This window comes from Liolophura sinensis, chromosome 1, assembly GCF_032854445.1.
Source record: "Liolophura sinensis isolate JHLJ2023 chromosome 1, CUHK_Ljap_v2, whole genome shotgun sequence".
NCBI lineage: Eukaryota > Metazoa > Mollusca > Polyplacophora > Chitonida > Chitonidae > Liolophura > Liolophura sinensis.
In genome coordinates, this window is record NC_088295.1 from 19,956,906 (window position 1) to 19,978,745 (window position 21,840).

A 21,840-nucleotide genomic window follows, 5' to 3' on the forward strand; every position below is an offset into this window, starting at 1 on the left:
CGGAAATGTACAGTACTATATAATCGGCTTTTAGTTTACCGATATTTCACCGTGTTGAACCTCGTATGTGGTCAAACCATCATTGGTTTTACGACAATTACCTGAAATCGTCATTATGCCGCATCAAACCGGAGTGTCGGATAACCCCGCTAGTGAGTTCGCTGTAAGACGTACGATGAGGCACGCGCCAGTCGTAGATAAGTCAAAACGGCTTGGGAGATGGTACTTCGGTGGCTTGGCAAGCGCTGGGGCAGCGTGCTGCACGCATCCACTCGACCTTCTGAAGGTAATTCAGCACAGTGGTGGTTAAAGAATGCAAATGATCGGTTTCAGACGCGATCACAAACTTTCACAAACCTGTGGTGTTTGTTTTAAGAGCAAATAGGTGACTGACATGAATATGTTACGTAGGCCTATATGGTATCTGGAAAGAATAAGGGCATCCTGGACGACTGCTGGTCACAGATAGTATGCATGTAACCACTGTATGAATTGTCATTAATGGTCATGGGCACAAAACGAAACAGATAAGCCGGTCTTGCAGTCAGTTATTGGAGTGTGAAGACACCTTACGGTAACCCCTCAACTACCACCCACCGTTATAGTGAAGTGATCTAACCTTTACTTGTTCTCTTTGTATTGGTTATTCAGTTTTACTCAACACTAATAGTAAAAAAAAAACAGAGCAAAAACAAAACACATGCATGTACAAGGAGGGTAATGTTTACGCAGTGCAACTTGTCAAATTGGCGTAAGTGCAAGTGAACAAGTCAAATGAAAATAGGATAACTCCTTTCTTCCAAGCCACTTTTACATGGTGCGATTTGTCAAATTCTAAAAAACTCAGCAAACTGATTCGACATTTTTCACCATTTGAACATGTGCGGCTGTAATAATATGCTATACATAAGTGTTGAGATACGATGTGACAAAGAGTGATGTCCCTTTCTTGGGTGATGTCACTTTAAGTACAGTAGGATCAGTCAGCCTGTTTTAAAATGGGGTGGTTCATAGTATATAGAAAACTAATTAAACAGGATTACATTATTCTTGAGAACTGTGTGTTCTTTGGCAGGTTTGGGTATCAAGTATTAAAAAAAATGATATTCTGTCAGTAGTTTCGTTTAGATTTGAGTACTGGCAGGTTTAAAATAGACGAGAAAGCTTACCATGCTGTTAAGTTTTTTAGATAAGACAAATAATCGAGAAAATTGAGGATCTAATAGTGTTTGTGAACTTAAGTTCCTGACTTTCAGGATACCAACTTGGCCAGCTCTACTCAGTCATACCTTCCAAAGCTTGAGAGGATGAAAGGATACTTGAAACGGTTTATTTTTCTTTCATAATATGCAGTTTAGGATGTGTCTTAACTAGTGAAAGTAAAAATAAATAAAGAGAAAAAGCTTCTGAACTTTACCTTCAGCAACAAATGAGTTTGAACTCAAAACTGCCCTATTGACTCCAAACTCCCCCGCTAAGCGCATCCTTGGCATCACTGACATCTGTGTAGTAAAGTTATCTCCCTTGGCTATTAGGAACTTAACTTCTGTCGTAGTTATACAGTTAAGTTAATGTAGACCAGAATAGACACTGTGCAGAAAACGCTGCACTATATAATTAAGCGTGAATAGATTTTCACATGTTGGATTTCAAAATGTTTATGGTTTTAGTATTTATGTAAACTTTAAAACAACACAATATGGTGCATGAAGCCTTTCTTGAAACACATTTGTAACCCGAAATGAGGAGCAAAAGTTGTGTCATGAAAATGGACAGTGTGACTGCTGTCCACTTAACCTTGGCTCATCGCCTGTTATCAAACTAGCAGTGTTACTGGCTATAACTGGATAACCAGCATCATAAAGATTGTACATGTGGTACTGCATTAGACTGGTACACATGTTACAGTTTTATAAATTGTCACAATATGGCTGAAATACTGCCAGTTTGGTGATTAATCCATGAGTCAAGCCTTCATTCATTACTTGTTCTTTCTTCTTTAGTAAATATATTGCACTAGTATTTTTTGAATTACAATTAGAGGTTTTAAAAAATTTGAATATCACTAAGTGAGTCTGCATGGTTCACTGTGTATAATCAACATCATAAAACTAAAGATATGGAGAACGGCAATATAGGCATAGGTATGGTCAGTATGCTGTACATCGTATAGACATCATGTATTTGTGTATCTATGCTAATTGTGGGATTAGTTAGACTATCTTAATCCCAGGTTTGATTTGTATAATGCGTGCTGTATTGCAGTGAGAAGTTTTAATATCTGTTGAATTCTAGCATTATGCATGGTGTACAAGTTAACTACTAGTGTCAAAAGTGAAGGAATCTCATCAACATATTTATATGGTCACGTGTGTGCAAGCATGTAGAAAGCGTTCTCATTGTTTTCAGCTGAAACAGTTCCTATATATGTATATATGCTGTCATATGTTGTAAAGGCTGTCAAAATGTATTCTTCATTGAGGCAACCACTGCAGGTTTATACCTGAACAGTATAGGTGAACAGTCGGTTGCATGAGAAGGGAATGCATGTATATATACATGCATGTGCAATTGCTTATATACCGGCTCCCACATGTTCAAAGCAGTCAGTACAGTCTGGGTGAATGGCAAGTAATGTTATGTTATCCTGTGCCATCATTGACAGTTGTGGAGACTGGCCAAGTTGTGATGTGGGTTTAACCTTGTGTGACAAATCAAACAGTAACATATGTCATTGAAACAGTTGTGATCAATAAGCCTGTGGGAGTCCCATGGACTGCCTGTAAAACTGTGGGGGTATAAAGGCAGACACAGGTTGCCCAGCACTAAAAACATTAGGATATTATATATGTACCTACTATTAGCCGTGCTGTGATGAAATTCTATCCAGTCTCAAGAGTCAGAAAATTACACCCATGAAAGCTTGTGCCATGTCTTCTGTTAATATACCTGTGTTATGATTTTAGGTTTAACAAAAAGAACATCTTGTAACAAGTTATATGTAAGAGTATTGATCAGATTCACTGTTAGCTAGCGACCTTCCATGGAGAATTAATACATTGTTGTAACAGGTGAAATAGTTCACAATTCACATACTATTCTTCAAAATTCACAATAAAATGAAACAAGAAGCTAAATTGTGTCTAAACTGGTTTCAAAAGGTATTAGCAAAAGTATGTAAACTATTATTTTTATTAGTTAACAAACTTCTGGTACTACATAAACAAAGTGTAAAATGAACAAGAGCTTACCTCAGAAATAGGGTATTTGATGCCTACTCACTGGGCTATGTTGGTCTGCCAAAATAAATGTCATACTAAAGTCTAGTATTGTGCCATCTGTCTGTTGTAGATAACACTGCTTCAAATAATGGTTTCATATTTGATGTATTTTTAGATGACCTAGGTTTCTGTTTAAACTGAGTTTGTTTTTGTCATATTTCTGATTTCCATGCCAACAGATCAGAAATAGCAACTTCCACTGACTGTGATTGCAATGGGTGTCAGACCTCTTTCATTTCAGTTTTTGTATTTAGCTTCTTGTTGAGGTGAACTAGATTCCTGTTTAAACTGGGGCTGTTTTGATCAAATTTCTGGTTTCCAAGGTAACCATTAGAAAATAACTTGATTTTCTACGATCATATTGGATGTCAACAGTTTCAGATAAGGATTTTGTATTTGGAGTGTATTTAAACGGTATTTAAACTGAGGCTTTTGCAATTAAATTCTGGTTTCCATCTGATGGCATTTTAAGTTAAACCATTGCAAATAAGGATTTCATATCTGGTATGCAGGTTCGTAATGAGCGGAAATACCCTAATTCCTCAACCTTTTCACGTATGAAAGATTAACTTTCAGTGCAATTTATGTACATTTCTAATCTGATTTTGAAGACTAAACTAAATTGGTTGGATTGGCCAATTTGAGGGCTGCACAAAAAGTATAGTTTTATCAGTATATGCAGAATAATACCTTCCAAACATGTGAAAACGTTGAAGAATTACAGTAGGTTCCTATTTAAACTAAGGCTATTTCAATAAGATTCCTGGTTTCCAATGCAACTGACTAGCAATAGAAAATTTGGATGGCATGAACTCAAAAATGGCCATTCTGTTAAACTTAGGATTGGGGTTTCTCTTAAAACAGGTGCTGTTTTGATCAGTCTTTTGGCTTCCATGGCAACAGACTAAAAATAGCCAGTTTCATTGCTGTGAACCTAGTAGAAATATTGTGGAAATAAAGTGTTACTCAAATGCGGTATAGTATTTCAATTTAAACTGAGACAAATTGGAAAGTTTTCTGGTTTTTAAAACAACTGACTTAAGTATAAAGGTAAATTTTCTGGTAAATTCAACCTATGGGATTGTGTGTGTCACTCCCACTTCGTGTCAAGCAATGTATTAAACCACATTTTACATAAATAAATAAATGAATATGTGTTATTTTGCAGGTCCACTTACAGACACAGCAGGGGGAAAAGGTGCGGGCTGTCACCATGGCCTTAAGGATAATAAAAAATGATGGAATATTTGGATTATATAATGGACTGACTGCCTCACTTTTGAGACAGGTGAGTACAGGTGCGAGATTGTGTTTGACATTTCCGATGAGGAGAGACAACAGATATTTCTTTTTGATAAGATAGTAAGTTTGTGCTACAGTTCTTATACATTCTCATTAACCATACAGAAAATTGGTCAAAAGCTGTGTCATCTTTTCATGGTAATATTCCCAATATGGTCATTTGTGACAGTTTGTTTTTTCTGACTTTTGTCAGGAGAATGACAGTGTAATGACTTGTATCCCTTGTGGATGTTGTTTGGTTCAGTCCATAACTGAGCGCTGCAAAACACTGCTGAATAGGTCAGTTAACTCAGTCTGGACCATTGAAAGACAAAGAGATAGTCCACAAAAGTGCATTTTTAGATTCGAATAAATGTCACAAAATATTATTTTTGGTGCTGAAACTTAAAATTTTTCAGTATAATATCATCCCTTGTCCAAGCAAACCTCAAAACAGCTTCCTAAAATCAACAGAACTCTCAGAACCAGGAAAAATGAGCAAGTTAGTCATGGATGAAATTTATGGTCATTTAGGGTATATTATTTTATTGCGATTAATTAACCACTCAGTGTTTTTATATGTACTTATTTGCATACTTAGCTTTTATTGTCTACATGTACTCCCTTAGGATGGGATGTTCTGAACTTTGCTTCCGCTGACTTTGATAATCTTATCACTTGTGCCAATAAATATCGTTATGAAAGCGTTGTAACATGGAGGGCCTACGCATAAGTAGGCTGCAGTGTATTGATCTCATTCTGTTGTTCCAACAGGTTGACTTGATACATATATACAAGCTATTATATGTTTAGGGTTGACCCATATTCTCTATGGTGTAACCTTGTGGCACTAAAAGTCATGGTATTTGGAAACTATTGTGAGAGCTTAAACACTGTAATTCTCTGACCATCATCAGTTTGACAGTCAGTTTATACAGTTACATTTAAAAAGCATGTATGTTTATATTCTCCACACAGTTTGTATACAGTGAACCCAAACTTAGTACTTTGTTGGATTTATACAAACATTTTGTGGTCTTAACTGAGATAAATGTAATTTTGTAGGTTAATCTTGTGTATGTATTAAAGGTCGTGTAGAGTCCATCAGGACAGTGTCAGGATCAGGAAACAGGGTGAAGTTCAATAGGAGAAGTGGATCTAATTGGTTTTAATGTTCAGTAAGAGGAATGTGGAGTGAATTTGAGTCACATTGTTCCTATTGTTACTTGAGGAAGACTGAGCCGGCATCCTTGTCTGAGCAATTGTTACATGTGTTCACCTATGTGTAAAGCGAGTCCATGTCATATTTAGGTTAAGAAGTCAGGGTCACTGTATACACAATATTCATGGTGAACCTTGCAGATCTAGATTATCTGGGGCTACTTCCTTCAGGATAACTTTGCTATATAATTATGATCTGTAAAATTAGTTATTATATACATGTATGTGCATAAGTGGGTATATAAAACCTGTGTCCAACTTCCTGTTTCTTGTATTGATGACATTCTAAAAAAGTTGCAGAACTTCCAACATCAGTACCTTTTCTTGCCCCGTACATTGACCCTATGCCAATTTAGCAAAACAAAAAAAAAGATCTTAATTGTCAGATTAGATGTTTTCTTCATAATTAAGCAAGTCCTGCAAATATTTACAGAAATTATAGCAAATTAGCACTCTGTGTAGCAAAAATGCTACACATTATGTCCTAGATTTCTCGATACATTTCCAGTGTAAACAATATCTAGTTTGATGACTATAGATGCAACCTTAAACTTTACAAAGTTATTGATAATACCATTCCACACAGATATAGAATATTGCTCTTAGAGTAAGCAAAAATATGCTGCATACATGTGTTCGATGGAAAATGATTCAGGTTTGTTAACACTGTCTTTTTTGATATTTGTATCATTATAGTTGACATATTCTATGACAAGGTTTGCAATCTATGAGACAGTGAAGAAACATTTGACCAAAGATGGCCAAGCCTTCCCCTTTTATCAGAAAGTACTACTGGCAGGGTTTGCGGGAGCCACAGGGGGGCTGGTAGGCACCCCTGCAGATCTGGTCAACGTGAGGCAAGTAGTGAACAATAGGCCGTCTTCATAATCCCAATTTTGTTCTGCAAGACCCGACACTCTGCAGTGTCAGGAGGTCAGCAATGCATCACAATTCATATGTGATGACGGGGGCCTCCGTGGCTCAGTCGGTTAGCGCGCTAGCGCAGCGTAATGACCCAGGAGCCTCTCACCAATGCGGTCGCTGTGAGTTCAAGTCCAGCTCATGCTGACTTCCTCTCCGGCCGTAAGTGGGAAGGTCTGACAGCAACCTGCGGATGGTCGTGGGTTTCCCCCGGGCTCTGCCCGGTTTCCACCCACCATAATGCTGGCCGATGTCGTATAAGTGAAATATTCTTGAGTACGGCGTAAAAACACCAATCAAAAAAAAAAAAAAATCATATGTGATGACGCTACACTCGTCGTAATGTGACCTTGTGCCAACACTGCAACCCTTCAGACCACAGATGTGCATATTATTTGAAAACTTTCATGACATTGTATGTCTGGTCTGCACAATATGAAAAAGGTCCATTATGGTCAAGACATTTACTTCATTAATGGGTCATATTTTATATTGGATATTAACCTACATGTACATGTAGTGTCCATTCGTTTTTTACCGTAATGACCCAGGAGCCTCTCACCAGTGCCTTCACTGTGAGTTCAAGTCCATCTCATACTGGCTTCCTCTCCAGCCATATGGGGGAAAGTCTGCCAGCAATCTGCAGATGGTCTGGGTTTCCACCAGGCTCTGCAAGGTTTCCTCCCACCATAATGCTGGCTGCCGTCATATAAGTGAAATACTCTTTAGTACGGCGTAAAACACCAATCAAATAAATAAATAAATAAATAAAAAAATAGTGTTTTACCCATGTAAGATAACTTTTTTCTCACAAAATCTAGAATGTTTAAAATTTGAATAAATAAATCTGTACTTCATTTATTGAACTTTCTCTTCTAGCTGCAAACAAAACATGTATATGTCTTAAATGTAAGAACTTTTCATTATGATTGTCTATTTTGTTCATTTTTTTCAGGATGCAGAACGATATAAAACTTCCACCAGAGCTAAGGAGAAAGTAAGTAATCAGTAGTATAAACATTGCAGCATTATATTTCATGCCACAACAACTTCCTCAGGTATCGTTATTTGATGAGCTGATTCACATCAGTTGTAGACTTCAAAGGCAGTGGAATATACAGTATAATGTGTGCGTGGGAGTGTGTTTGGTGATATGTGAAAGTGTTATAATTTCCATTTCACAAACTTTCTTTTCAGTTACAAGCATGCAGTTGATGGCTTGTATCGAGTGTTGAAGGAAGAGGGCATCAGAAAGAACTTCTCAGGTGCAACAATGGCCAGTAGTAGGGCAGTTCTTGTAACGATAGGACAGGTAAGCTGGTTGATTCATTCCTTAGGAAAGGCTGTTGCGAATATTTTACAGGCATGTAACTCAATGTAAATGAGTTCTGTACAGTCATGTACATTCTAGACTTTAAAAATGGTGGGCTACATTCTGTTTAAGAGCAGAATAAGTTATTGTGTAAGGTTATGGTACCCTTGGCAACCCTAATTTTTTCACTAACACTGAGAGAAAAGTTTGGTTCAGCTACATTATGCAATTGAGCTAGTTCAACTCAGTAAGCAGAGTCAAATGACCACATCAGCTGAGTAATGAAAATGGTGTAGAATATGTAGGATACCTTTCAGCATAGCATAAAACAATGTCTTTGTACTAAGAATACTTTGCTGAAGTTGTGGGCGTATTTATTCTTGTACAGTTAGCTCGTAGGTAGGAGCTGCAGAACCACCTTCAATTTAAGGGAAAATGGCTGCTTTCTAGAAAACTGGCTGAAGCCCACCAGCTCCCTCCCCTTTCTGGGCTCCATGGTCCATGTGAAAGAGATGTTGGATTTTTACTCTTGTAATTATATATATTCTGAAGGTTTGCATGAATAGGCTTGTTATGGAATTGTGAAATGATATGTATTTCTTTGATACAACGGCTCTAGTAATGCTTTCTATTTTCAGCTGGCTTGTTATGATCAGATAAAGATCGTGCTGTTGAAGACTGGCTATTTCGGCGACAACCTCACAACACATTTTTCATGCAGTATTATGGCTGTAAGTAAGAATTTATCTTTCTTCTAAATAGATATACTCAGATGGCTGTTTAAAATAAACCCTCTACAAGAGTGAATTGACACAGTGTAAACATCTAAGAATTATCGTATAATTGTCAGGCTATTCTAGATGTATAGAGATCTTTCTTTTATATATTTCCGAATAATTTATGTCTTGAAAAAGAGGAATTTGTTGCCTTTTTGAAGGACCGAAGTTAATGCCCAATCAGTAGACACTACTGTAGAAAAGGTCTCTACGAGGAGTTTGCATACACATTGTGCTGATTGTATGCACTGTAAATTATAATGTGTATCTAAGTTTTCCTGTCTGGCAGGGTACAATTGCCACCTTCCTCACCCAACCTCTAGATGTGATGAAAACGAGAATGATGAATGCAAAGCCAGGAGAATACTCTGTAAGTATTGGTAACATGAGCAACCTGAGAAATAAATAGTGAATACATTTACATGTGCTCTGGAAAGGATTGACATTGAAATGCTGTTTGTGTGTTTAGAGTGGGGACATACTGTAAAATGAACTAAAATTTTGATTGTAATGCACCACAAAATGCATTTTTAAAAGAAAATTAATGTCATACATTAATACTTTTGCTGCCGAAACATGCATTTTTCAGTAGGATTTTATTCTACAGTGTACCTGCTTAACAAAAATGAAAGCACCTTTCTAAGGTCAATTGAACTCCCAGTCAAATAACAGGCAACTTATTTATGAAGTAAATTTTAGATGATTTACCATAACTGCACCAGACATGGTAAGCTATAAGAAGCCAACACAGGGTACCGGTACTTCATAAAGTAGTTGGTTACACACATACAAAGGACTGATGTATTTGGCATATGATATCATTTGGCAAGGTTTCAAGATACCGTGTACCAATGGTCTGATTTGAGATTGGTATATTGGAACAAATTAAGCAGAATGTGTAATGTGGCAGCATTGTGGTGGTTTAATTGTGTTTAGAGGCATTGATCTAATCACACCTGGGATTTTATAGCATAAGATCATTAATAATGATATCAATGATATTATGTTTGCTAGAACACATTGATCTTATCTCATTCTTGAGTCGAAAGCTTTAAGTGTGTGATTTGGCATCATTGTGGAGTTTTCAGAACGTTGGGAATCATTGATCAGCTTTATGTAAGACCTGGTATCCTTGGGTGTGACATAATTGTGTATGTTTCGGTCTGGTAGCACTGCATTTTATAGCGTTGAGTGTGGGATGGCAGAATTATACATACGATGGATCATATTGCCTAGGGACCTTGTGACATATGAACATTATAGTGTTCTTATAAGTTAATCCAGCAGGCTGTTAACATTGCAGCCACAATTGTGCAGTGGCTATCACTGTTGGGTTAAAACCACAAATGGACTTTATGCTCAGTTCTGTGATTTGGATCATGAATCTATCATTTACCTCTCAGGTATGTTTTCTTTCAGAACCTTTTTTCCTGTGCAAAGGATATTGCCAAAAATGGGCCACTTGGATTTGTGAAAGTAAGCATTTTAGTTGATGGGTATCTTTTGATATTGAAATCCACATGGTGTGAACGATCTCGTTCACCTGCATATCAGTACTTGTAAAATTAGAGCAAAATGAGAACTGAAGAAGTAACAGGTAGAAATGTGTGTATGAAGGCAAAGAAAATTTATGCAAAAGTGAAAGTATTAACACATATATCACATGTATTTTTTTTAACGTGAGTTTCTTTACTTTTCAGGGATTTGTTCCAGCATTTGTGAGATTAGGCCCTCATACAGTGTTAACTTTTATTTTCTTTGAGCAAATTAGATTAAACTTTGGGTATGATCCTACGCCAACTTAGTACTGTACCCATAAGTTTAAGGCACATTGTACACTGTGCATTCACGGACACAAGTCTGATGCACTTCCCCTACAGCAGAGTTCAGTCATTTGGGACTGATAACCCAGACTGTCACGCTTAAAAAGATTGTACACTGGTATTCTGAAGTTTTGTGAAGTTGAGATTGTATTTATCAGGGTATTGCAGTTGAGGTGGCAGCAATTCAGCAATGCTGTATTATTTTTTGAGGACTGGTATTTTTGGCATGGTCTGTCTATGAAATTAAATCAAGGTGCTCTTGGTCATCTGTGCCATGTTTGTCTTAACATTTCACTTTCTACCCTGTGCTTTACCATTTCAAGCCCAAGCTACTCAGGTGTCATGTAAACCAGAAATTCAAAAATCATTTATCATGTACTATATACTCATTAAGTCATTCTGATTTTATTTATTCCTGCAAACTATAGGGAACTTGTGATTGTTGTTGTTTCACTGAGTTGCATAGCTTATGATAATTAGTTTCTTCAAATATAGAATTAATTTAGCAGGCTGATTAGTAAGAAAATTAGCATCTTTGAATTTATTACTGCAAATATTTAACTATCTCCTCCACTAACTGGTACATTACTTGGTACATTCATGGGCTGTGTTTCTCAGCTCAGATTTCTATGTGTATATCTTACATAATCCGCATTCATACCGTACGATTGTCCAGTTGACCCATCAGGTTTCACAGGGACATGGTATTTCATGAGATTGTAGCACTCAACAAATCGCATTGTCTGAATGCAGCTGATGAAATTAACTAGTAGTTTCTGATTCCATTTTGAATCTGAAGAGTCGATATGACATGGATGATCCAGACACAAAAGCCACTTGGTAGAACACCACTCAGGATATGAATGTTCAAGGTGGTTATTTGAGGAAAGATAGTATAATATTGAGATAGTCAAATGTTTAAAAAATTCATGAAGTACCTTTGATTGCTTTTATTCTACACCTAGCCAAAAGTCTATACCTTATTTTTTGTTTTGTTTTGTTATTTTGTCATATGAGATGGATGTAGAAAGATATGTTGTTCGAAGATTTATGTTGGTGATCAGAGTGAAACAGGATTTTTTGTGTTTTTACATGAGAGTTTTATATGTTGTTCTCATTGTTCTCTATTAGTCTTCTATTCATCAAAATGTTTTCATCCAAAATTGAGAGATTGTTAAAGGCATGATGATTGGATAACTGTAAAGATAGGAGATCGTGGGTTTAAACATCAATACTTTGATGCATCAAATAAATTTACAGTGTTCAAGCTCAGCCTAGGTTTTAAATCTTGTGCAGTAGACAGTCAGCAAGTGTTTTATTACATTACTAAATGTGACTTAGATTGCTTTATAGCCAATAAATGACTGCCTTATTTCACAACTTGGGGAAACAAAGCTATTTACATATTGATGTACTGTATTAAAATCTATAACAAATTAAAGAGTGACAGTTTTAATTGTGACATGCGATTTTTGCTCTTATGGTGTGTAATGTAGCTATTTGAAAGATGATGTCAGAGGAATGTTAATGTTTGTGGTAAAATTTGTTATACAAGTGTCCCATTGAACTCCTTTGTGTTTTAGAATTTGATTTAACCTATTTTACTTTGATAGTAGCAATGAGACTCACAGTGTTGGGCCTCATTTAGAGGAAAAAATACTCCATTGTATGGAGTTGTTAAGCCTGTTTTCACCTGTTCATATGGTGATTTGTTGGCGTATGATACATGTAGATTCATGTCTACATGTCTATGTTCTTATTTATCAATGTGATATTTACATGGAACTTTTTATCTGAAATATTTTTACTTGATGCATACATACATGTACATGTACTATTACACACACGTAGCAAGTCATTTGAAAATGTACTGTATCATAATATTAAGGTAATTTTATCCATTTTTGACAAGCTTTTATGATTAAATTTACTTTTACAAGGAACAAACATTTAACATTGTAAAGTGTTTTTATCAAACAAAGTTAATTAGATTTTGTCAAAAACTTATAAATGTTCTGCTAATGTAGTATAATTTATCTGGGCTAAATGATACCGTGAATAGCAGATCTACCTTGGATAGCCACGCACATGCGTCATCATAAACAATAACCTTTGTATTTGTTCATGTACAGCAGACATCAGCACACATTCAACATTAGCACTTTGATGATTGTAGACTCTGACATCAACTTAGCTCTTCAGGTTAGTGAAATACCATTATGCAACATTTTCAGGTAATGTTCACATGTTTGTGTGCTTGCAATGCAAACTTTTTGGTATTGTTACAATGAAACCTTGTCTTTACTCCAAAAATTCGTCTTTCGGTACCCTCATCCATTCGGTGGGTGCTTTTTCTGTGTGTCACTGCGCATAATGTACTCATGGAACAGTGATGTTACTTGCAAACAATGCATTTTGCACAGCATGGTAACGACTAATTTTGGTGGCTAAGAGATGCAGACATTAAAACACTATAGCCAGACAGTAATAACTTCTTTTACATGTTGAAGGTCTAGATTCAAGCTACATGTAAATGCCTGATAAGAAACACCTAAGCAAAAAAATGTATCAAAAAAGGTGCTGCCATTTTTACACACATGTGACATTCCCAGGCGATGTGTGGAACATTTAACAACCTATTAAACTGTTGAACTGACTTGACCGTGTTCATGTTGTCTTCTTTTGTTGCCATATATAAAGACATGTTCCTTAACGGAGTAATTCACCAGGCTAGTTGTATTCCATTACTTTATGTGTGAAAAGGTGAATTTGGATGCACATGAATAACTGTATAATATTATGCTCAAAAGCACCAATAAAGTTACTTGTTCAAATACTTTAGCTGCTGCTGTGTAGTAAGGAATTCACATTCAAATTTAGCAGATCATAGTCAAATCCTCCAGGAACAAGCATTTATTGTACTACTGTAGCTGTATATACACTGTATTTGCTGAACAAAAGTCCGTGCAGATCATCAGAATAGGGTTCCACAACCACAAAGATTGGATACATTATTGCCAAACATACAGTTTGGACACTGTGCTAAACAGCCAAATATGAGTTTTTCAACTGAGAAAGTGAGTGAAGGTCAATTGTACTGTTTCAGGAGCAGCATGTTTTACTTATACCAAAAACAATACTGATACATGGCATTACTCGGGCGCAGTTAACATTTGGTACTGGGAACTGGTGAGGTTTCATGTCTGGAGTGTATGACATGATAGTATTTGGGTTGTTCTTAGTAGATAGAGCAACTGCCTCGGTGGTGTCAGAATGTGACTGGGTGGGGCATCTTTTCTAGTGTCTAAAGAATGGCGTTCCCGTAAAGCAGCACTTTACATAGGGCTGTAATGTGTTCAGCCTGCTACAAAGAGACGCCATCGTAATAGGACCAAAATAATGTTGAAAGTGACCTTGAACCACAATTCAACAAATGCTAAAGTAGTACAAGAAAATAGATTACACACAATTATTAGGTGGTTTGTGAAGTACACTTGAGGAGCGAAAACAAACATACATTGTTCAACATCTTTTAATAGGTCAAAGGCAATTATACACCCTCATGTCCAGTTCAAACAATTTTGCAAAATAACTTTGAAATATGAATGTTTGTGATAAACTCATACATTGTTACTAAAGATAAAGAGTTTTCTGTGTAGCACCAGATTTTTGTCTGTCATACCCAAAAGAGATATATTGTGCCAACCATGGCTGCCACACTGGAAAAGGTGCTGAGATTAACAGCAGCTGGAAAAACAAATAAAACAGAATGTTAATGGCTGGTTTTCAACAAATGACTATTTGAAATCTTTATAAAGAGTGTAAATACATGTATATCTTTATACATGTATTTCATTAACATAAATATAAAAAATATACCACAGCTTTTGGAATATATGGCAATTTGGACTTCTATATTCTCTCCCTTCAGACTGGCCACAGGAGCAAAGTTATAAGAGATTATTTTTGGTGTATATAAAACTGTTATCAGCCATGTCGCTGAGAGAATACAAATATACCCTGATGAACACAGGATCAGCTGTTACTTTTCATGACTGAATGCACCATTCAAGTCGCAATTATCATACTGCTATGTGGCATTCTTCTCTTTATACACTTCTGGGACAGCAAGTATACATCTGCAAAAGTTAGAGTTCTCTCTTAAAGAAAATATTTGTGAATTGTACATTGGCATTGTTTCATTAAGTTTAAATGTTTGCTCCGCATGTTTGACATTCCAGACATTCTGAAAATTCACATTGCCCTCCACCCAGCCCCTCCCACCAATAAATCTCTTGCCTCTCATCCCCCAGCTCATGGGACTTTACATGTCATATAGTTGCTACAAGTGCCCAAACAGACTTAAATCTAGGCGTTGAGGAACAGGTAACCATTTTTAATTCCAATGGGAACTTCACCGAGAATAACGGTTCAATTTTAATCATTTGTTGTCCATTTTTGATTAAAAAGTTCAAAAAGAAAATTTGGAAGGGAAGCATCTGGGTATTGGAGTTTGAAGTAAACTAGATTTGGCCCTGTCTAATCTCACTGGTTTTATCACACAGTTTCCTTACCACCAAGAGGGCTTCCACTCTCTGAAAATGTTTCCACTGTGACCCCTAATGACAAAGCTTTCTGCAGGGCATCCATCTGGCCACTGGACAACAGCTGCCTCTGTGTAGAGCTTACAGCACTGGCTTGCTCAAAGGTCAAGTTGCCTAACTGCTCCACTGACATGGCCTTCAATGGAAATGGGAAGGTTTATGTCCTGGCAGACAAGTCACAGTTGGCTTAAAGCCAACAAAAAATGAACACCTGCTTACCGGCATAGGATGCAACACTTTCTGGAATTTGGTTTGATGCAACTACATTTGCACCAGTACTGGCCTTGTCAAGAATAATTTTAACTGAAAACTAGCAAACAATTTTCAAATTTAATCAGAATAAGCACATGCCAAACATAAGGACAAACAGAATATATCATGAAAATGTCATTAACAGCTTCAATGGTTCCTTTCTTCCACACTTCTTATCACTACAATATGATGTATCTGGGTTCTTTACATACGCTGCACACGGATGTGTAAAACCCCATTAACAAGAATGGTAATGTGGTGGCAGTGCACGAGAGTGGAAACAGTTGGTTGAAAAATATGCAGGCTGTGTCTTAATGCATGCAGTGGACAAAGGATGTGTGTGAATGTATTCAACTCTGAACAGTTCTGGGAATCACATTTACTGCATTTCTGCTGTGCTGAGACAGTAGAAAATGCCCATGTTATCATAAAGCAAATGCAGTAATTTAAAAATGTACACTGACACAGGTGAGTTCAAGTGCAGCTCATGCTGGTTTCCTCTCCGACCGTACCTGGGAAGATCTGGTTTCCTCCCACCATAATGCTGGCTGCCGTTGTATAAGTGAAATATTCTTGAGTACTGCGTAAAACACCAATCAAATAAATCAAATAAACACTGACAAAAACACTAAGGAAAAACCTTTGTATGGAAATTGCTGTGCATGCATCCAAATCAATCAGTTCTGCCTGAGCTACTATACAGTATATCCTAATTTTCTCATCTAACTAACAGAGCTATGTGAATTGGTCAGATGGAAGATGTTTGAAATACATACATGTATCTCATATATATACGCCATCATCATTAACTTGGTGTGTGGTACTACTGTCCACTGCACACCTACCTGTAAGGCAGTGCCAGGAATGAGGGGTATTGCATACTCCGGTATTCCTTCCATGACGTCTATACCTAAAGTTTGCAGCTCCTGTGCAGTAAACCCACCTGGATAGTGCATTATAAAAAGCTTTTAGCAATTATGTAGAGAATAAAATACCACTGCCTCACTACTGGTGCTGTACATGCATAATATATTAATTAGCAATTGATTACTGTTCCTCAGAGCTAGGATTAAGACAGATGTCTATCTTAATCCCAGCTCAGACAAATTAATGAGGTTTACCAGTTTTATGAGAATTTTTAAAAATAAAAAAAAAATAATTTGTAATTAAGAGCACCTAAAGCCTCTACCAAACCAAACCTCAATAGCCTTTCTGGATGATGTGTATGATTTTCATAATTCATAATAAGTGGTGCATTGGGCAGTCTATAATTTGTTCAAACAAACTATGATTTGGATCACCATGATACTATGGAAAACCTGGCTCTTTCATCTGGTCAAATTCATGACATCACAGAACATGAAATGTGAATAAAGACCACTGCCACATTACAAAGTTTTGAAAACAAGGAGATTTATGAATTAAAAAGATCTGGGATTTTGTAAAGTAAAAATTTATATACAAAGAAACAAAACAAAACAAGAAAATTAACCTGCAACATACTCGTCTTTTCAAAGTTATATTTTATTCCACATCAAGTGTTCGTATAGCTCTGCCATTGGTGTAGGTTTACCAGATGTGACCTTTTTGATATTTTTTGGAGTCTATAAGCAGAAATGAAGACACCACGATACCTAATAATGTACATGTATACTAACCAATGATCACACCAATTTCACTGAATATTTCAGCACCCCAAGTGTTTATAGCACCCAGGGCATCAGCTCTTACTGCCGTCTCTTTTAGAACTTGAAGATTAGCTGTATTACAGCTGGTGAGCCTTCCTAGTTGTGCACTAGCCCCTCTGTAAATAAAATTAGCTGTGATATTTTTTTAATTGCATTAAGAATCTTTATGTCTAAGTCAATAACAGATTCAAAATTGCCATAATTGTGTCGAAAATGGACAAAAAGGGAAAAAACTGTGTCTTCAGATGAACCATTTTATAAAGTTCTGGAAAACTGATTTGTGAAGAACTGATAATGGAGGCATTAACAAACAGAACCCTTCGATGCTGACAGGGAACTACTTAAGATGCCTGATGTAGCACTTTAATAACCAAATATAAATGACATTTTATCAAAACTTAGATCTAAGTACTAAAAGTTTATCATCATCTCCTGGAAATATTGAAAAAAAACCCAGCTAGGATACAAAAAGGTGCTTACACAAAAGCAGCAGATGTCAACTGGGCCAGATCTGCAGAGTCAAAACCACACAAGATATGTCCCAGTGCTGCCACATCAGATGATGTAAGGTTGCTCACAGTGACTGAACGCTTGCTCAAGTAGTTAGAAGCAAGATTCCCAAGCTACGCGATAAAAACATGTACATATGTAGTATGATTCAGTGATAGTCAGGTGATGTAGTGTAGCTACTGAACAGATCTATACATGTATGCAACTACAGTAATCCAAAATTAACAAAAACTCATCACTCTATGTGATGCAACATTATTGCTGGCTTTAAAGCTCTGTTTTCGTCATAGCTGACCAACCAGACTGAAGAGATCACAGGCATTGATCAAGCTCTGGCCGGTTCAGCTGTGGCTTCAGGCATGGCAGAAGGTTTTGTTCAGTACCTGATACAGAGAAGTAGGTTACCGTAATGTACTTCAGCTCCTCCATGCACAAAGCAAAGGTGGAGAACCTATGCTCTGGAAACACCCATGTCTTGTACTGGATAGGCATTAACACGCAGCTTATATGCTTGGGAACTATGTATACATGTGTTTATACCTTTGCAGTGGACCACCCACTCATGGATCCCAGAGTTGCTACCAGGTCATCCTCAGCCAGTGGTAAACAGTTAATTTCTGCCTCAGTCAGAGACAGCAAAAAATAACCAACATTCACCAAATCAGGTGTTGTCAGGTTACACACGTGCCCAATATCCTTCAAATGGAAACATAATACAACCAATGTAGCACTAAGATTGTATTGTTCTGAATGTTTACAAACTAGGTATGATGTTTGAATGCTGTACTTCAAAGCATTTGTAAAATCCTACGTTAAACTGAACTAAGCCAATATAGTTTCCCACAACCATATAAAGTGTTAAATGTTGACGAGTTACAATGACCTGTACAGTGGTAGACTATAACCAGTACAATGGCAATCATAGATCTATCTAATGAAGCTAATATTAGTATGCATTGTGATATCAATTGAAATAAACTGAATTATTGACATCTATTCATCATCTTTATCAAAATTTTGTATGAAAGAATGATACTTACATTTGTAACTTTCTGGAATAATGCTAGTGTTTTACTATCTTCCCAATCTGAGTACTGTGACATTACCCCAACACAGTTGTAGAATTCTGTTGCGTCTATAGCCTGGAGGTCTGAGACTGACAGTGAAGTAACACTAGGTCCCAGGCTGGTTATGTCATCACATGTCCATGCACTACCTAAGTAAGGCATATCAACAGAGAATCACAAGGCATTTCTTGCACTGATTGATTTGAGTTTTATATAATGCGGTTTGGATGTACTTGGGATGTGAGATGGGTATGTGAAAAGGGGTGGTCTCCATCTGGCACTGCTTGGTTTCCTCCACCAATAAACCTCAACCATCATCATATACATATGCAAGTGCAACATTCTTGAGCAGAGCATAAAATCCCAAAGAAAAATAATCAATATCATCTGAATGATCAGTTGTATTAGGGCCGTCTTATTTCAGAGATTTCACTTTTTGAAAGTGACTAAAGTAATGACAGATGTATATAACCACTGATGAAACTATATTTGAAATATTTGATACTGGGATGGAAGTAAGTGGATGAATGTTGAATGAACTGTTTACCTTGTCTCTTTCTTCTTCTTGCATTAGTATTCAAGCTGGGATCCATGGCAGAAGCTATGGCACTAAAAACCCTCTTTCTGATAATTTGAAGCATATCTGTCTCAGACTTTGACAGTCCACTTAAGCAACACTGGTGATTTTGAAACACCTTCTCATCTTGTGGTGTAATATCTTCAAGAATCTCACCCGACACACCTGCCAGCACAGTCTAGGGGAATATTGCAAGAAACTAAATTAGACCTATTGATAGACAATAACAACCTTCTCATGCAATCGTAAATTAATAAACACTCCAAATGTGTTTAAAAGTCTGCAAAGTTTATTTGACTTTTGTTGATATTTGTTTCCATTCTAATTTATGGTAAGAAATGAGTGAATGTCAATGGTAAATCAGGGTAACAGTGTTCTGAAATCTCCCTGTTTGCCTACAGTAGCAGAATTACTAGGTGACCTTGCTGAGATGTGGGTTCAATCCTATTCTGGTTTAGGGCATTTTCAAGATTACTGGGAGGCAAGAAACAGATGTCACTCTTTTGTGTGGTCTTACATGAAGTTCTTTGGAACTGCTTTTCTTCCACACATATGATGAATGTCACACATGGGCAAGTTCAGCAGTAACTTGTATTCACCCATAATACTGGACATGTATAGGTGAAAAAATTCTTAAGTAGGGCATAAAATAATATGAAAACCAATCAAAAGAATTGAATTAATTGAAAGAATTTATATCCCATGAGATGGGAGTCGTGTCTACAAACTGACAGACAGGGTGATTCTAGTATACCCCCCTAACTTTGATTCATAAAAACTGTGTTTTCCTTTGAACTACATTCATAATTAGGACCACGACTAAGGAGGTGTAGTCTTCTTATACCTTATCAGCACTGACAAGGGAGTTATCCTCTGCATAAACTCCAACCAAGCCTCCTAGCTCCTGCATCTTGAGAGCATCCAAATCTTTGGCTGGTCTGAAAAAATCATTAAAAAGTTTAATATCATGCAAACAAACATTAAATAGAAAATTTGTAGCATGCATTAAAATCATTTTAATGTTACAACTGAATACCTTTCTCGTAAGCAGTTGTAAAGCATGTGTAATTGAATTAATATGGCAGATAAATATAACCTGCTGTTTATATCAAGCTTCACAGGCAGTTGATCAGAAAGTGCTACATGTACATACAAATAACCACAAGTCTCTCAGTTCAAGTATCGATTACAAACACTTGGGCTTCTTCTTTTCGTCATATCTTAACAAAACAGTTAATTGCCAATTCAGAACCTCACCCATATTCAGCTTTTAATTTAGAACTGATCCCTTTTAATAGATGATAAGATAAACATCCATGTCGGAAAAGTGAGATTCGATTTCTGATGGCTCCAACCTCTGTCCGTGAAAATTCATCTCTCAGTTCTGATGCTAGAGTAAATCCAAGTGTATCCAAATCATCTTCTGTAATACTGGTTGAACTGTCATGTTTGCCCTGCAGTAAACAAAGGTATTACTGCATTATATATAATATTTTTGCTTTTACATTCATCTATATACTACACATATAATGATTCCATTCTGACTTTGTCTTTTTTTTGAGGTTTTCAAAATCTACATATTAACTTTTAAATATGTAGAAATAAGTGAAAGCAGGATTTGAACCCTGTATCTTGTGTGTTCTAGCGAGAAGAAGGCAAGTACCCTTAACAACTAGACCACTGCCCCTTGCAGGACACGACATCAACACCTGCATGTACATTGTAGAGGTGAGCTAAAAAGTGGTGATTCCTTTCAAATATTATTACCAAGTAATAGTTAACTATACTGATGAACATATGTTTAATTCCATGTGTCAATCATGTTCTACAACAGGAGACAGCATATGTTGTTTTGACATTTTGCCTAAAGTAATAATTGCTTTATGGTTAACTTTTAACTCTACTAGCATTTAACTTTCAAAATATGTTTCCTTTTTTTTCTTTAATTGTATTACTTCTGAAATTTCTATGTTCTTATTATATTCAGTTGTTGGGATATTATGATTGAGAAAGAAGTTTAATAGCACTGTGATTTTGTCAGTTAAAGTGATATTCTGAATACTTATACTTTGTTCTATATGACATAAAATATGCACAGGTAGATGTACAAGTGAGTGCGCTGTGGTTGTGGATCATATGTTAACCACGAAAACAACTGTTCTCAACCCGTGAAGAGCACAGGAGGGAAATGGAAGCCACTTTGTCTGACAAAGTCTTGCATCTCTGATTTTTTCTGTATTATTCATGCTCGATTACAACGTCCGTGCTAATCAAGCAAGTTCTGCACAACTCCCCGAGATTTCCTACTGTGGTGACACCAAAGTTTACCAAAACTATGAGTCTACTACTTCCAACATTCCAGACATAGATAAAATCTCTAAATTTTCTCAAATCTAATTTCTAAAAGTAAATATAACTGAATGAAAAAAAGAATGTCAATACACAGCACACACTATGGCGCCTAAAGAGTTGAAATAGCAGTTTACAGAATTGCACTATAGCTGAGAAAACTTCAGCACTTAATGTC

General features: G+C 36.5%; 2 protein-coding genes across 5 annotated transcripts in view; one reads left to right on the plus strand and one right to left on the minus strand.

Moving 5' to 3' along the window:
• The first annotated feature begins 34 nt into the window (after positions 1 to 34).
• Positions 35 to 13,984, plus strand: LOC135465601 (mitochondrial dicarboxylate carrier-like). Its single transcript, XM_064742871.1, has 9 exons — positions 35 to 286; positions 4,450 to 4,569; positions 6,480 to 6,640; positions 7,660 to 7,701; positions 7,902 to 8,016; positions 8,655 to 8,747; positions 9,082 to 9,162; positions 10,212 to 10,268; positions 10,493 to 13,984. The coding sequence occupies exons 1-9, from the start codon at positions 116 to 118 to the stop codon at positions 10,595 to 10,597; spliced, it is 945 nt and encodes a 314-aa protein (XP_064598941.1). The 5' UTR covers positions 35 to 115; the 3' UTR covers positions 10,598 to 13,984.
• A 145-nt stretch (positions 13,985 to 14,129) lies between these two features.
• The window catches only part of LOC135465568 (uncharacterized), a 28,811-nt gene continuing 21,100 nt past the window's right edge, over positions 14,130 to 21,840 (minus strand). For all 4 annotated transcript variants that reach the window (XM_064742839.1, XM_064742846.1, XM_064742830.1 and 1 more), the window contains exons 18-27: positions 20,571 to 20,767; positions 20,158 to 20,251; positions 19,284 to 19,491; positions 18,710 to 18,885; positions 18,210 to 18,365; positions 17,640 to 17,782; positions 17,130 to 17,275; positions 16,317 to 16,414; positions 15,190 to 15,355; positions 14,130 to 14,362 (exon numbers count right to left, since the gene is read on the minus strand). In XM_064742839.1, the coding sequence (XP_064598909.1) occupies positions 14,292 to 14,362; positions 15,190 to 15,355; positions 16,317 to 16,414; positions 17,130 to 17,275; positions 17,640 to 17,782; positions 18,210 to 18,365; positions 18,710 to 18,885; positions 19,284 to 19,491; positions 20,158 to 20,251; positions 20,571 to 20,767 (1,455 nt within the window). In that variant the 3' untranslated portion in view covers positions 14,130 to 14,291. The remainder of the gene's footprint in view (positions 14,363 to 15,189; positions 15,356 to 16,316; positions 16,415 to 17,129; positions 17,276 to 17,639; positions 17,783 to 18,209; positions 18,366 to 18,709; positions 18,886 to 19,283; positions 19,492 to 20,157; positions 20,252 to 20,570; positions 20,768 to 21,840) is intronic.